This window comes from Mytilus edulis, chromosome 5 (assembly GCF_963676685.1).
Source record: "Mytilus edulis chromosome 5, xbMytEdul2.2, whole genome shotgun sequence".
In the NCBI taxonomy this organism is placed as follows: Eukaryota; Metazoa; Mollusca; class Bivalvia; order Mytilida; family Mytilidae; genus Mytilus; species Mytilus edulis.
In genome coordinates, this window is record NC_092348.1 from 80,193,276 (window position 1) to 80,211,725 (window position 18,450).

Here is an 18,450-nt window from a genome sequence, read left to right on the forward strand (position 1 = left end):
TGGGCATGCATTTTTCCATACTTGACTAAACTATTTTCTTTAAGTTAGCTTGAGTAGTAGAAAAAAATACATCGTGTATAAATATATAATGTTCTAGTTAAAAATATGAGCAAATAATATATTGCCTAAAACTTGTTTCATTTCTCAATACAATATAATTTGGTATTTTTCTAATCATTTTTCTTTTGTTCATATTACTAATAATCTAATGACAACACTTGCACAATAAGTATGAATCTTGGAGGTTGATAGCTATGATTTATGTAAATGTAAAAAGTAAAATAATACAAATATCCAACTCTTGGGGAAATTCAAAATGGAAAGTCCCATATCAAATTTTAAGACCAGAAGCTCAAACACATCAATGGAAAACAACTGTCATATTCATAACTTGGTACAGACATTTTCTTGTGTAGAAAATGGTGCATTAAACCTGGTTTTTACAGCTAGCTAAACCACTCATTTGTATGACAAACGCATAAAATGAATGCATGTCAATGAAAATATTCTTTGGAATAAGCCCAATATTAGGACGTTGCTATAGCTTGCTATAGCAATATAATTTCCTATGGCATCGGCTTCAAACCGGAAGAGGAATGTCACAGAATGAGAAATAAGAAGATGCTGACAGCAGCAATGAATGCCTATGTACAGTATTTGTATGAAGCTTTTATTATTGAAAGAGCTTTATAGGCCATATTGGGCCGTATACTGAGACCTTGATTTGAAGATATCACTATTATTTAACATTACAGTAGGCAACATTAAGTGTTACCTTTGACCGTCCGTCCTTCTGTTCGTCCTATTTTCCCTGCAAAGCTTGAGCATGGACATTCTGTTCTCAGACAGTATTCTCTTACTTCAGTTAATATGAGTAATATTTGGTTAATAGAATCTTTGCAAGGTAAACATGTCTGCCTTCCATGATTCTCCTGACCTTTTTGTTCTTTTTCTGGTATACAGTTGAAACTTCATGACATTGAAGCTCATATATTTAATGCATGCTGTTTAAAATACAGGTTATGGCTATATGCTTGATCGAGAAAATACCTGACTAAAGACTAATTACAATGATAATCATACAGTTAGATTGTGTCAAAGTTCTCTGACAGAAACAGTTGGACTTTTGTGGTTGTTTGTTCCATTACACTATTGTATGTGGGAAGAAAAACATTTGTAACTTTCTTTTATAGTAGAGATCAATTGAAATCTAGATTAACTGTATACCGCCATCTTCGATTGTAGAATAGCTGTGTGCATACTCAGTCTTTTACTTTATTTAAATTTGCAAGAAATGCTACTTCATTCATTATATAAAAACAAATCATTAAAAACTTAGCATCAAATCTAGATAGACCAAATTCGAAATACACAACCCTAAAACATTCAAGAAAAATGACCCAATTACTTATATTGAACAACATCTGTACCTATAAAACAGTTGCTTTTCAAGCATGTTTGTGATGTTCAACTATCATATATCGTCTTTAAATTTGGGGGGACGGTTACATGTATTACGTCATTCATTTAATTAAAAATGATACGGTTTTAGTGTAAAACTGACAATAATCGACATGTAAGAATAATTGAAAATCAAGGTAAACTTTTATAGAAAATAAACCTAAGGGAATCCAATGAAATCTAAGAGAGCGCGATTGGGTTTGTCACAGTGGATGAAAACGGGATTTCGTACTGAGTGTGTGAAGCTGGGATCGTATGAAATTAACATATAGTTAAAACCGGTGACGCGTAGTTGTTTACCTTCTATGTCATGTTGGGATTTGTCTCGTTTGCAATCATACCAGATCTTCTTATTTTTGTATACATCCTCATTGTGACATTTTGTAAGTGTGAAGTCAATATTTGAAGCGCCTTATTAAATATCGGTTGAAAGTAATAGCAACTCCTTGTTGCAATGCATTACTTCCTTAGGATTAAGAAAACTAGATGCTACAACAGTTGATAACTTTTTGCATATTTTATTATCTATTTGTGATAAACTCAGGCAGCCCTATATTTTGTCTGCTTCACTGTTGCACACGACAATAAATTCTAATGTGTGTCTTCTTCGACGAGTTTCACTTGTCCGTATGTTGAGGGTAGTATGCCATGTACCTCCTGGTTACTATTCAATTGCTTCATTGATTTTTGGAAGGGGATACTCATCTTTTAAAGTGATGTCGTTAAGTCTCCTATAGTCTATACATAAACGCTGAATAAAACACAGCTACAAACAAACAACACTAAACACTCTCGTATCGAAAAATGCTCGTAGTTCATGGAATATAAGCTTCTGATATACACGAAGATATGGTCTTTTACACATAACAAAAAACAAATCGGTATGGAATTTTCATAGATACTTTTTTTGCTTTTTTGTTAAATATTTGTTTGTGACATAATGATGACTACTATACCCATCTTGTGACTATTTTACCTATTTTGTCTGTTTTGTTCACACATCGTTGTAAATATAATGTAATGTGATGCGACTTTTATACAAGTGAGAGGTTTAGCGCTATGAAACCAGGTTCAATCCACCATTTTCTACATTTGAAAATGCCTGTACCAAGGAATATGACTGTTGTTGTCCATTCGTTTGATGTGTTTTATCATTTGATTTTGCCATTTGATAAGAACCATTCCGTTTAGAATTTTCCTCGGAGTTCAGTATTTTTGTGATTTTGTTTTTCAGCTGAGAAGAGAAACAAAAAAGATGAAAGAACAGTTCATAAGCTTGTTAATTTTTCAAATGGTATTGTCGTAAAATGTTGGATGTGAAATGCCACTTTTTATCAATTTCCTTACTACAATTATGGCTGACCCGGAGGTTCGATTTAGGCTAAGTGGGCTAAATAAAGGCAGAAAATACAGGTTACAAACATCAACTATAAGAGGAAAACAACAGAAACACAGACCTACAGCAAAATCAACCATACATAGACTAGACGGAACTTTAAAAACTGCAATATTCCTGGCTTAGTACTGGACATTTAAAGAAAAAAAATGTTGCTTAAACCTGGTTTAACGTTTAATCAAATCTCCAGCTTGGCAATCTTAAAAATATCACTACAATAATAACACTACGCGTGCCGAAGGCATATAGTACAAACAAACGCAAGGACACTTAACAGTGAAATACATTAAAATATTAATTCAGTGCTTAACAACATGTAAACCGTAAACAAGTGACACCTCCAATGAATTTAGAACAGCACACCAGGACATCACAAACGAATGATATAATGAGCGTCACGTGAAGGGATCAGCGTCACTAAACTAAGAGTAATCTGTGTTTACCAATAATATTGTATAATTTATTTTACGTACCTACAGCTATACCTTAATATCAAACTAAAAGACGGTACCGAGCCTCTCAGAATAAGCCACGGCAAAGGAAACCATGTCTTGTGATTTTGAAATAATACATTTACTGATCTTTACTGTTGCTTTTATATAACAGAAACTCGTATTTCAAAATGCACCAAACTTATTTTAACGTGTCAACAAGGTGATAACTCGGTAAACAATGATAAATCTAATCTTCATATTACTAAGTTGTTAACCCACATGAAATTGAATAATATAGTGACACACATACTACAGTATCACATGACAATATTTCTTAATTAACAAAACAATCACATGCTTTATTAGCGGAAATCATTTATATAAAAGTGAACAAAAGTAAGGAGAAAATAAACTTTTCTATGATGCCTGAAAAAATTAAGTCCGTCACTGTTTGTCTCGAGGGACAAAAACAGGTCTACCGCCCCGGGGATGAGGTGAGAGGGTATTGGACCCTGACATCAGAAAAAGAGTTCACTACTAAAGGAGTACTTTCAACTTTTCAAGGAGTAGCTTTCGTTAAATGGACGGAATATAACTGGAATAAAAGATTTGAAGACGACGAATATATTTCCTACGAGGTTTATTGTAAAAATACCGTTCAATTACATGGAAGAGGTGGTGAGTTGTCTTACATATAAGGAAGTGTTATTATCTTTAATTGACAAGATGGAAATGGGGTTTTGATATTTTGATATCATTGATATGATACTATAAATAACTCTATTTTAAAATTTAAAATGTTTTTTATGAAATTAGGTAATATGCTACAATATAGTTTACAACTAGAAGCTAGACTTTAGTAACAGTATATCTACTATAAGAGTATTGTATTTATTAATTGCTTATAAAGATAGTCTTTTTATAGTATCTATAAGAAAGATAGTACTGTATGTTGTTTATGATTGAATTATAAAAGAGTGCATTTTATATTAAAACCTAATTGATAAACATGACTGCCAATTAGAGAAGTCTGAGTAAAAATACATTTATAGAAGACAAATGCACCATAAAAGGTAAAAACTTTAGAAATGTTAAAATATTTAAAGCGTAAACCTATTTATTATATTATTATACTTTATGCAGATACGAACGAAAACATACAACCAGGAGTCTACAAGTATCCTTTTAAATATAGAATACCGTTAAGACTACCATCATCATTTGAGGGATCCAAAGGGGCCATTCGATACATAATACAAATCCGTATTCGAAGGCCGATACCCTTCCCAGATGTAACTCGATATAAATGCATCACTGTATTGGAGGATATTGATATCAACGAAGCTTGCTATAAGGTAATCCGACTCATTAACATTTTTTTGTTATACGAGACGACAGACTTGCGAATAAACCAACTACATCCGCGGTCTTTAGTAACGGTAGATATATATGAAAGGCCGATCATGTCAAAAACCCGATAAAGTAACGCGTTAACATTTAACGCGATAAAATCACGTTTAACGCGATAAATACAGTTTTAACGCGTTAAAACAAGATTTTAACGCGTAAAGAAATCAATATATTTAACGCGTTAAACGTTGCAATTATCAAGTTTGGGATTTAACCCGTAGGTGAAAAAGACGTTTATCGCGATAAAATACCCGTCGCACTGGCCACAGATGTCATAATCAATCACACTAACGCGTTAAATTCAACACAATTACGTTGATAAGATACATTACTTTAACGCGTTAAAACATCATTTAACGCGTTAAAACATCATTTAACGCGTTAAAATATCATTTAACGCGTTATATCATTTAACGCGTTAAAATATCGTTTAACGCGTTAAAACACCGTTTAACGCGATAAAACATCGTTTAACGCGATAAAACATCGTTTAACGCGATAAAACATCCTTTAACGCGTTAAAACATCATTTAACGCGTTAAAATATTATTTAATGCGTTAAAACATCATTTAACGCGATAGAACATCGTTTAACGCGATAAAACATCGTTTAACGCTATAAAACATCCTTTAACGCGTTAAAACATCATTTAACGCGTTAAAACATCATTTAACGCGTTAAAACATCATTTAACGCGTTAAAACATCATTTAACGCGATAAAACATCGTTTAACGCGTTAAAACATCGTTTAACGCGTTAAAACATCGTTGGATGTAGTTAAGAAATAATGTTGCTAACGAATACTATGATCTGTTCGCATCTTTTGGATTATCGTGGTGTCCTGGACATTACAGACGAGGAGGATATTCACGGTGTATATTCGGAACACTTCCTCACCGATTCAGTCGACGGTAACGCTTGCTTTCCGATACACATAACGCTTGCTTTCAGATTTATATTGACGAAGTAGCAGGTGACATGACTTTGGGATTGACAATACTTAAATCAGATGGTAAATGGCGTTCCCTCTTGTATCTCACGGCACACTAGAAATATTTTTCTTGATAACGATGTAACGCATGTCATCATAAAAATTACAAATCATGTCATAAACGGTCCCACAAATGCAACACTTTGTAGGATTGAACAAAAGAATATATTTCTTTCGTCTGAAACTGTTTAATGCATTGAAACTAAACCCGGGTTTCAAATCCTATATTTATTTTTCTTTCATTGATATTCTTCTGTTTTTTGAAATTTATTAAATCTAACCACAAATGCTCTTTTTAAAAAAATCACAGAAAACACTTTCTTTCAGATTGTTTACTTTTCGCGTCATTCTAGGAAAGGATTACTTTCCGATTTTCAGGAAACGACTTCTTTCAGATTGAACGATTCGCAAATAATTGGTTCCCATGCAGACTATATTTTTTTGTTTTTGAAATTAATTTATTAACACCTAATGACACAGCGGCGGTAACAAGTCAAATTATGGTCTGGCTTGATCAGCAAGGGATATTTCACTTCAATAAAATATTATAAAATAAAGATCGAAATTCGACACCCATTACATTGAGCTTATTCATTTTCATTACACTTGATGGAATAAAATAAAAGAAACAATAACACGAAATCCTGAAAATAACCACATACAAAAAGAAGTTATAATCAAAGTACTGAAGTACTGAACATCGGATGACCGCAAGTTTCAAGCACTTGTCTAAAAAGAAAATCGCATTTCTGTACCTGAAAGTGAGGTGAATGTACATAAATATGTTATTTTTTCTGAGACAAGTTTGTGCGTGGATTGTGAATAAATGACACCAAAATAACTACCAAGTATTTGTAGTGCTAAAAATCAGTTTACTATATTTGTTGTTATATGTTATATTAATATTTGTATATAACAGTTTCATGTATAAAAATGACTGAATAAATAGTCAACGATTATTCTTAGAGGGCGATGGATCATGTAATATGATTGTGTACAGTACAAAATATAATATATAACAAGTCAAAAAGGGTACAACATCACCATTAAATAACTATAAAATGAACAAATATTAGATATTTCGGTAATACAGTTTCATGTATATAATATAATAATAATAATTTGCATCCATTTGTATATCATTCTATTTTACTATTCTAATATTAGTGCAGTGCAAGTGCATGGTGGAAACTCTGCTGTACTTTTAATAATTCGAGTAGGCATTCATATTTTTACGCAAATTTTCTTGAGATATTCTGAAGAATGCGTTAATACAGTTTTTCTGTACGTGTATTGCTTCTTATCCTTACATATACAGTCCGCTGAGAGTAAAGCACCTCCTAAATATACCTTGTAGTATTTTTTTTAACTATTCGAAAATATTTATTAATGTTCGGTGTTTCTTCATTTCTTTAGGAATATTTATCAAAAAGTAATATTCATATAATAAAGACATAATCTTTCAATCAGGTTAATTCAGGTCTGGAGCTGGCATTAAGTTAACTGCTTGCTAGTAGTCTGTTTTTATTTATGTATTATTGTCATTTTGTTTATTTTCTTTGGTTAGATCTTCTGACATTAGACTCGGACTTCTCTTGAACTGAATTTTAATGTGCGTATTGTTATGCGTTTACTTTTCTACATTGGCTAGAGGTATAGGGGGAGGGTTGAGATCTCACAAACATGTTTAACCCCGCCGCATTTTTGCGCCTGTCCCAAGTCAGGAGCCTCTGGCCTTTGTTAGTCTTGTATTATTTTAATTTTAGTTTCTTGTGTACAATTTGGAAATTAGTATGGCTTTCATTATCACTGAACTAGTATAAATTTGTTTAGGGGCCAGTTGAAGGACGCCTCCGGGTGCGGGAATTTCTCGCTACATTGAAGACCTGTTGGTGACCTTCTGCTGTTGTTTTTTTCTATGGTCGGGTTGTTATCTCTTTGGCACATTCCCCATTTCCATTCTCAATTTTATTTAAAGATTCATTTAACGCGTTAATGTTGCATTTAACGCGTTAAAGTTGCATTTAACGCGTTAAAGTTGCATTTAACGCGTTAAAGTTGCATTTAACGCGTTAAAGTTGTTTTTAACGCGTTAAAGTTGTTTTTAACGCGTTAAAGTTGTTTTTAACGCGTTAAAGTTGTTTTTAACGTGCTAAAGTTGCATTTAACGCGTAAAAGTTGCATTTAACGCGTTAAAGTTACATTTAACGCGTTAAAGTTGCATTTAACGCGTTAAAGTTGCATTTAACGCGTTAAAGTTGCATTTAACGCGTTAAAGTTGCATTTAACGCGTTAAAGTTGCATTTAACGCGTTAAAGTTGTTTTTAACGTGCTTAAGTTGCATTTAACGCGTAAAAGTTGCATTTAACGCGTTAAAGTTGCATTTAACGCGTTAAAGTTGCATTTAACGCGTTAAAGTTGCATTTAACACGTTAAAGTTGTTTTTAACGCGATAAAGTTTCAGTTAACGCGTTTAAGTTGCATTTAACGCGTAAAAGTTGCATTTAACGCGTAAAAGTTGTATTTAACGCGTAAAAGTTGCATTTAACGCGTAAAAGTTGCATTTAACGCGTTAAAGTTGCATTTAACGCGTTAAAGTTGCATTTAACGCGTTAAAGTTGAATTTAACGCGTTAAAGTTGCATTTAACACGTTAAAGTTGTTTTTAACGCGATAAAGTTTCATTTAACGCGATACAGTTTCATTTAACGCGTTTAAGTTGCATTTAACGCGTAAAAGTTGCATTTAACGCTTAAAAGTTGCATTTAACGCGTAAAAGTTGCATTTAACGCGTTAAAGTTGCATTTAATTCGTTAAAGTTGCATTTTAGGCGTCAAAGTTGCTTTTAACGCGTTAAAGTTGCTTTTAACGCGTTAAAGTTGCATTTAACGCGTTTAAGTTGCATTTAACAATTTAAAGTTGCATTTAAAGCGTTAAAGTTGCATTTAACGCGTTAAACACTCTTTTAACACGTTAAATCTTCATTTAACGTGTTATACCTTCATTTTAACGCGTTAATTCTTATTTTTACGCGATAAGTAATTTATGACGATGATATTAAAAATGTGCTGAAAATCAATAAACTTTATCGCGTTAATTGACAAAGTTATGACACATGTGGCCATTTCATTTAGTAAGTTTCGAGTAAAATCTGACGTCTTAAATCGTTGTTATGGCGAAAGATGAAAGTATTTTCGGTAATTTTTTGTAGTTTTGTGCTTAACGCGTTAAATAATTAAATAACGCGTTAAAAAATATTTAAATGCGTTAAAACTGTATTTATCGTGTTAAATGTGATTTTATCGCGTTAAATGTTAACGCGTTACTTTATCGGGTTTTTGACATGAACGGCCTTTCATAGATATATAGACGTCTATATGGCAATAATACGACAACTTTTACAGAGTTGCAGAAACAATCTATTAACAAATTGAATATATTACAAATATCTGAATGAACATATATACATATCTTAGTCATAAAACACGCTAGAAACCAGCCAACTAAGTAACTATAAAGATAAACTATTTTGTATTCTAATGGTAAATAATGATCACACTGAAAAAAATCATATTAAACTTTTAATGTTCTTTCACAGTATTCTCTCAATTTCAGAATCCACAATGTTATAAAAAAGATTGCCAGGTACCAAAAGCTTTAGGTTTTGGAAATGCTGGAAAAGTTGAACTATGGGGAAAGATAGATCGTTCAGCATACTGTCCAGGAGAACAAATTGCACTATCTAGTAAGTCTTAAAGTAGTCATACTGTACTACATTTATGTTCCATGTCATTTTTTTAACGAATTCAGTTTGTGTCATTCTTGTTGATGAGTATTGCAGAATGCATCATAAAGCCGTCTTCATGTTGTGTACTCTTTCTTGACCATGATTTATCTTTTAAACACTATATGTATATAATTTATATATATAAGAAGACGTGGTATGAGTGCCAATGAGACAACTCCTCATCCAAATCACAATTTGTAAAAATAAACCATTTAAGGCCAAAGTACAACCTTCAACACGGAGCCTTGGCTCACATCGAGCAGCAAGCTAAAGGGGCCCAAAAAATCTATTGTAAAACCATTCAAACAGGAAAACCAACGGTCTAATCTATATAAAAAAGCAAAAACACTTATGAACCACATCAACAAACGACAACAATTGAACATCTGTACTCTCCTGGAAACTTTACCAAGATATATAAAAAAGAAGATGTGGTATGATTGCCAAAGAGACAACTATCCACAAAAGACCAAAATGACACAGACATTAACAACTATAGGCCACCGTATATATGTTAACAGTTTATAAATAGTATTGATAAGTTAATAAAGCCTTATGATAACTTGTCGTTATTTTTATTTCATTTTTTTGGTTCTATTTGCAGTCGTTGTAAAGAATGATTCTACACAGAATCTTGGAAAGATCAAAGCACAGTTAATGCAGTATGTCACATTCATTGGGAACGCCAAAGAGGAGTACGCAAACAGTACTATTAAAGTCATAACTTCCAACTCAGAACTGGTAGCGGTAAGGCTTCAATATGGTTTAATGTTTAGTCATCAATTTGTGTAGATATTACCTCACTTGTTCGCACTCATGATTAGGACAAGTTATCAGAAGCAAGAGATCTCGACAATTGAAAAACGATCAAATGAAATACCAAGTGAACAATAAAGTTACCAGTAAAAAGATTTGAAAAGACAAAGTTTTAAAGAATAAGGAGATGATGCGAGACTGTCAATACGAATATATGAATTAAGGATATGTAGTACGGTTGCCAATGAGATAACTCTCCACCAAATTCAAATAATTGAGATAAAGCAATGTATAGGTCACCATATATATGGCTTTAGCAATTATAGGTTACCAAATGGCCTTCAACAATGAGAAAAAAAATACCGTTTACCAGTAGTTGATCACGAAATTTTTCTTGAGTTCGTTTGAATAATAAGTCACAATATACAGGAAAGGCAAACAATCTAAAGTTCTGATTTTTTTTTTAAATTTTAGGGTAAAGTTATAAACTGGGACAATCAATTGATACTCATAGATGGAATACCTGCAACTATTGAAAGACCAACATGTCAATGTATCAGTGTCAGATATGTACTCGAAGTATGTACTTTTTATATCAGGAAAATAGTTTTTTTTTTCACGTGAGGTGAATACTTGTGGTTTGTAAAAGTGTATCAACAAACAGTATGAATTCAAAAGATATTTGGCACACCAGCAGACTGTGCTAATTAAATTCTTTTAAACTGAGTTTTTCTGTGCGTACTGCTGTGCACTCTCTTCTAAATCGGTTAGAGGTATAAGGTTGAGATCTCACAAAACCTTATTAACTTCGCCGCATTTTTTGCGCCTTTCCCTAGTTAGAAGCCTTTGGCCTTTGTTAGTCATGTATGTTTTTTTTTTTAATTTTACTTCATTTACATGTTTTAGAGTTCAGCATAACGTCCATTGTAATTGAACTAGTGGACATTTTTGTTTTAAAGAGTCAGCTGAATCCCGACTTCTCCCGCTGTGTTGAAGACCCATTGGTGACCTTCTGTTTTTTGTTCTTTGGTCGGCTGGTGTCTCTTAAATTGACACGTTCCCCATTTCCATTCTGAATTTTATTGTTCATGAAAATTTATCTATTTCTAGAAAATACAATCCAACGACAAAAATATCTAGAAGTCAACATACGGTCTACAGTAATAAACAATTACCGAAATATGATCTTAAGCTTCAATTTTCCCAGGGTCAAGAATAGTTTTAATTTGAAATTTGATCATTTCATCTGCCATCAACACCATTCAACACCATTCAATTAAAAACAGAGTAAAAACACATTAAGATATAACTAAAGGCGACTTAAGTTTCTGCTTTGGCTATCTGGACCGTATGATGTTCTTTGTTGTTTCGATTGGGTATTTTTTTCCTATTTTAGGTTATTGTATCAGTGCCCCTTTTCACTGGAAGTGATATGAAATTAATCTTCCCAGTTACCATAGGAACGGTTCCATTCGGAAAGTCTCTCAAGGCAACTAGTCAAAGTCAAGCTGCTGGCATTCAAGGTATTTTATTTTGAAAATGTATAAACTATAGTAAGCACTGTGTATGAAAATATGAAGGAAATAATAAAAAGCTTATTGGCCAAGTAAAATCAAATATTTGTCATTTAATGATTCAAGTCTTGTTTTTGTTATACTTGGTGTTAAAACAGAGACATGCAATACCAAGAGGACAAAAAGGGGAGACATAACTAGGAGTCGGTTGACAATTTCAGCCATATTGGCTTATCTTAAAATCTTTTTGTGCTAAACAATTTTGCAATTTATACTCTCTTCATAATCTGCAAAATACTCAAACATGGCAAAAAAAAAAACATCTTTCAATGGTAGTATTTCATCTAAGGTTAATTAATGATTTTAATCATGTTGACTTATTTGATTTTGTTGAATAGAAAAGAGGACAGCGAAAAAGATTAAATCACCGCTTTATTGTATTCATTGTTTCCGACAGAACTTTGAATGTTCATTGTTTGAGATAACATTTTTGTTTTGAAATTTGCCCAATTTAATTATTTATGTTTATTCTGTTAAAGTTACTGATGTATCAAAAGCCATTACATACACTAGCTGCAACAAAGGATGGAGGCCATTCAATCAGTCTTCGACCTCTAGGAATTTTCCAAATATGACTTACACTCCAATGTGTGCTTATGCGGTCAATTACAAATATAAGAATGTAACTACCGCACCAAAACCGAAGCAGAATGTAACACCATCTGCAAAGTCTAATGCAGCGACAAATACGCCGTCCAATGTTGCTTCTGCAACTCGTTTATCTACTAACCCAACTACACGAGTTACCAAAACTTCAACTCCGCCCCCGACTAAAACTGTTTCAACTTCAAACACAAGTATAAGAGTAACTAACTCTACAACTCCAACGGCATTGCAACCTTCAGCTCCACAACTAGAAGCGCTCTCAAAACAAACTGGCGCAACTGGAACAGGACAACACCAGCCAGCAACGAACAATTTGCCAAATAGTGGTTCTGTCAGTGCAGCCGCTAACAGTCAGGTAGAAGGCAGTATATCACCACCGTCATATGAGGAGGCTATGGGCTTACCAGATTCCAGTGTAGTATGTATATAGTGTACAAAATAGTATTTTAGTACTAACCTCGCTATTCTGTAGACTAATGTTTATCTTTAGGCGTTTTCAATTTGTCAAATTAATTGTATTGTTTAAGTTAAAATGCTTCGTTGAAGTATATACAACACATCTTTTCCCATTTTTTTCTTTTTTATATTACAAAATGTCAAGATATCGAGCTTAGCTTGCCATATATGCAAATTACTTCTCGTCAATGGTGTTAAAAATAACTATTGGCAAGTTTAAAGTGTCAAATTAAAAAACAATACCCTCTAACCACTTTAAAACGAATATAGTACAATAAAAATTCATGTTTGACGCTACCAATTGGCAATTAATTAAAGTTAGTTTCTTGATTCTGAAAGCCTCGGTACCATTTGAATGCATGTTAGAATTTTGGATTAATGGTATGTATAAGGCGAAGAATCATTTCTCGTTGAAGCATCATAGACTTCTAGTTAACAACTTTTGATTGAGTTAGAGATCTATATATATTTTAACCTCTGCTTTCAGAATGATAATTCAGATGATGAAGAAGAAGATGCAGGAGTATATTATATGATAATAAGGTTTTCAAAAGACATAATGGAAGATTTTCTATTTTTTGTGAAAAATAACAAGAAACTTCTGGAAATTCAAAACGGTCGCCTTATTTTTAAAAGTATTAAAGTGAGTTTCTCTCTATACGCTTCTTTGTAAATATACAATGAATCAAAATTGTATAACAGGTATGAATGAGGTAAGACAGTGGCTCTCACTTGCAGCACGCTTTTCTTTCAATACTGTAAATGAGCGGTAAACTAACATACATGATTCAATGTCACAAACGTTGCCCTGTCAGTTCTCATTTACTAGTACAATCCAACATTTCAGATAAAATATTTTGCATAAATATACAGCACAGCTGTAGATTTAATTCATTTATCTTAGCAGGGGTTTTGGATGGCCAAGCCACACGAATCTTTTGATGTTTTGCAATTTAAAGCTTAACAATACAGATACATTCACAACGTCAACAGCCAAATCAACCGCACTAGTAAAGTCTTAAAATTAGTATTTAGAAATAATTGTTTGCAATTAATTTGAAAATATAGTTTATATTTTACAAAACCAAAAACACTTCGCCTCAAAGCTACATTGTAGCAAGCCATAAAAAGCTACACGACACCAAAATGGAAAAACAATTCAAATATATATGTAATTTGTTTTCTTCATTTAGCCATATAAATCTATTGGTAATTGGCCGAAAGGAAAACACGTTGTACTTTTAAGTTTCCCATCTAAAAAGGAAGCATCTGATTGGATAACGACTTCTCCTGGTATCCAAGAAACAAAATGGTTGAAAAATTCCGATATAGTTGTAACTGGTGTTAAAGAACAATTCCAATCAGGTAATATGACCGCGACAAAATATAGTTTATATACAATCAAATTTCGAAGAATTGATATATTGATTGTTGATTGCTTAACGTCCAATGGCAAATATTTCATGCATGTTCAGGACGATATTTCAAAGAATGAAGCTTCACTAATTTAGAATGATGTTTTACAACTGTTAAGCATTGACCATAAGTAGATCCATTACATCAGCGGAAAATTTGTTTTAGATGAATCATTTGATTCTAAACTTCTAGTAAACAATAATTTGTTCTGATGCGTAGGGAAAAATATAAGCAAAAGTTTTTTTTATTAAAAAAGCTGAAAAGAAGTTTTTTCCTTCTGAGTAAAAAACAAACCCTTGGTCACACCCTTTCTACAAAAGATGAATGGTCGGCGCTTATGGTGAAGACTCAATAGTTAACCGTAAATAGGACTGTTGATAGTAGGTTAGGAAATAACAAGCATACTAAACTTCAAGATTTATTCTAAAAATCAATAGATATAAGATGTGGTCTATATATCTTGAGAACTCTCTATAATGGAAAATTATACAAAAAGAAAATGTTTCAGACGATCTTCATAGTTATAAATGTTCGGTGGTAAAGATAGTTACTTTTTAAGGAATATGAATTGTATTTATAGGAAAGACAATGGTTACTATATCCGAGATTTCAATGATTGAAGAAAATGTAGAGGCTGTCACTCGATATAGAAACTTAATCGAAAATATACTGAGACCTTTAAGGTAAGCTTGTTCATGTGAATCATTCGATAAAGAAACTTAATCGAAAATATACTGATAAAATTGAGAATGGAAATAGGAAATGTGTCAAAGAGACAACAACCCGACTAAAGAGCAGACAACAGCCGAAGACCACCCTTTAAGGTGAGTTTAGTCATGTCAATCATTCGACATAGAAAGAGGACAGTGTTATTTACTAAAAATTAATGTTGGAAGAATCAGTTACCATAGACACTATTTTAACCCGGAAGATTAAGAAGAAAAACCACAGGTCAAATCATAGATACATTTCTACTATAATTCACCTTGGAAAAAAAATCATTTTTCAATAAAACATCAAAATGCGAAAATTTACTTGGCCATTATCATAAAAACCATTCAATTTGTAATGGTAAAAGAAGGTTTATTTGTGGTTACACGTATATCTAATTGTATTTTTAGAATTGCTCATGGCGGAATTCTAAGTGTTAATACACCAAAATATGCGGTACTACAGGGAACATGGAGAACAGGAGCTAAGTCCAAACTTAGTATCATGGCATGGCCTGATATAACAGCAGTGAAAAATTACAAATCAAGTATTGCAGGTACCAAATAATTCGAATAAGATAGATATATATATGAAGATGGTGTAAGAGTGCCAATGAGACAACTCTCCATCCAAATCACAATTTGTAAACGTAAACCATTAAAGGTTTAAGTAAGGTCTTCAAGACCATGAATTAAGTTAGTTGCTTCAAAAACATTTAACTATTTCTGTCTGAAGTAATAGCTAATTCAGTCTTGTCTAATTGGGATATTATTTTTTCCAAAGAAGCAATGTTACTTTGGCCAAGAATCCTCTTGCTTACCGCCATAGTCGCCAAGTGGTATAATCAATTGCCCTTATTTCAAGTGTGGAGTATGTTGGGACAAAGACTATAAAATCAGTACGGCTGCTTCTTTACCAAACGCACATTATTTTGGAGTAGGAACAAAGACTGATTGGCTCGGAATGGTTTTCGAAGGAGATAAACTTAGTATTGTACAATCATGACTTTTTGTATGCATGTAGTTAAGCAGTCTGGTGTTGTTCATATAGAATTTAAACAACCACTAGAAATTTTAAGCTACATTATTTTCTTTTCAATGTGTATTTCGATGCAATTGTAAATTCTTTTTTTTCTCGATACAGAACTACAAGCAGTTATAGATGAACTAAAACCAAAGTGTATGATCATTCACAATTCAGCCACATTTGACATTGCCAATATATCTATGGAGGACTCGCAGGGAGAAGATTCAACGTCCACTTCATAGTCGTTAATTTCACAATGCTTTACGTTAATAAAAATGTGTTTTTTGTTTATAATGTTGTGGCTTGTTTGTGTTGTACAGTCGTTAGACCAGTGGTTGATCCAGAACTTTTCATAAGGGGGTGGGGGGGGGGGGGGGCTGGCTGACCTAAGGGACCCGCTCCAGTCATGCTTCACTAAATCCCTATGTAATCAATCAATATACTTTTGGGTTCATTCAACCTACATTTATGCCAACATTTTGAATTTTAGGTATGAAATTGTATGAAAATTTTTTGGCATAGGTTGAAGAATTTGTAACGAATTAAACATTATAACAACATAAATTGATCAGGAGCTAATCAATTTACAACAAGTTTAAACTTAGCTTTAAATACCATTTTTGTTAATACATGTAATAGTCAGAGTAATAGTGTAATAGTAAAAATGTAGGTATAATTGTATTTGTTGAAGATCTATTTCATTAGGAATTCAGTTAATATAAAATTATTATATCAAAACAATGAAAAATAAGTGTTAATTTCTATAATTTTATTAAATGACCATCTATTCATATAAAATATACTAGAACACACCCGCGAAATCGCGGGCATTCATAGCGTAGTTTAAAGTATGTAAAGTGTTGTTGGAAGAATTTTTTAACATATTGAATGACTGGAGAATTTCTGCAAAAGTAACATAAGTCATAGGTTATTGGGGATAGGAAAATGTTTTTTTTTTATCCCTCCTCCTTCATTTCCAAAATTCCCAATTTTTGGTTTTCTATCAATTTCAATATGAACATTCATTTAGTATGTTATGAACATTTAAGTAAGGAGCCTGTAATTCAGTGATTGTCGTTTGTGTATGTGTTGCATATTTGTTTTCGTTCATTATTTGTACATAAATAAGGCCGCTAGTTTTCTCGTTCGAATTGATTTACATCGTCATTTCGGGGCCTTTTAAAGCTGAGTATGGGCTTTGCTCGTTGTTAAAGGGCGTACGGTGACCTATAGTTGTTAATTTCTGTGTCATTTTGGTCTCTTGTGGAGAGTTGTCTCAACATGGTAATCATACCACATCTTTTTTTTTTTTGTAATCAATGGATTTTGTAAAAGATTTAATGACTGGAGAATTTCAGAAAAGGTATCAAAAGTTCACATGAATAATTTTAGCGCTTATCTGTATATTATGAACATTCATTACTATATAATTACATTAGATGTATGTTTCATTATGATACTTTATTCTGATTGGATAACTGCACATCACGTGCTCTTCCGTAAGCAATTGCATTGCTCAATAAAACTTTTCATTCATGATAACACGTGGTCCCACAATAAAGTGCACAGGTGAATTAAATAAAACAATAATAAAATTTGTGTTTTCAATATCATTGCTAAAAAATGTATTTTATAAGTATCGAATACTTCTTTTTGTAACTTCATAGGGTTGTAAAAGCGTTGACCGTGCGCACATTTTTAATATGAAGCGCTTCCGATGTACTTCGGTCAACGCTTTTACACCCCAATGAAGTAACAAAAAGAAGCATTCAATTCTTAAATAAATAAAGTGTATTTACTTTCAAGTCTAAGTTTACTATTCGATCCATGGTGGTCAATTGATATAGTATACAGACCCTCTCCATTTCATAAACTCTGTGACCGTCGTGGGTAGTAAACTTAAAATGATACCAGATAGAATTAAAATACACTTTATTCGTTGTATATGTACAGTCCGATATGCGGTTTGAAAAGAACAAAAGAATTCGACCTCTTGTGTTTAGAAGGTAGAAAAGTGAAATGAACTTTGTATACGGTTGTCAAGATGTCACAAAAGTTACTTTCCGTAAAGTCATTATAAATATTTGCATTCACGTTGTTTAATTTTCATATTGTACAATTGTTGACAATGCAACTTGCAATCAATCGTTTTTGAAACGACCATAAGTCAAGCTGTTACGTCATTTAGGGGGGTCTCCTTATAAACTGCTACTTATTTTTGCTCGACATAGAAAAAATCTGGGAAAAATTACAAAAATTGAGAAATGAATTGCCAATCGTTTAAGACCATTCCCAAAGTGGCACACCTAAATTTGACATTTGGACGCTATTTCAAAGTTGGATGTTATATGACGGGGTTTTGTTAATTAATTTACTAATCGAACACACCCGTCCTATATATGTAACATCACATGACTTTTAAGTG

At 32.6% G+C, this 18,450-nt stretch overlaps 1 protein-coding gene across 1 annotated transcript; it reads left to right on the forward strand.

Annotated features, from left to right (window-relative positions):
• The first annotated feature begins 3,614 nt into the window (after positions 1-3,614).
• On the forward strand, positions 3,615-16,316 carry LOC139525503 (uncharacterized). The gene is made up of 12 exons (XM_071320887.1): positions 3,615-3,969; positions 4,435-4,646; positions 9,309-9,438; positions 10,085-10,227; positions 10,711-10,815; positions 11,633-11,759; positions 12,290-12,834; positions 13,360-13,515; positions 14,066-14,237; positions 14,869-14,971; positions 15,410-15,555; positions 16,143-16,316. Exons 1-12 carry the CDS (start codon positions 3,711-3,713, stop codon positions 16,265-16,267), a joined length of 2,223 nt encoding a protein of 740 aa, XP_071176988.1. The 5' UTR covers positions 3,615-3,710; the 3' UTR covers positions 16,268-16,316.
• Positions 16,317-18,450: the final 2,134 nt, after the last annotated feature.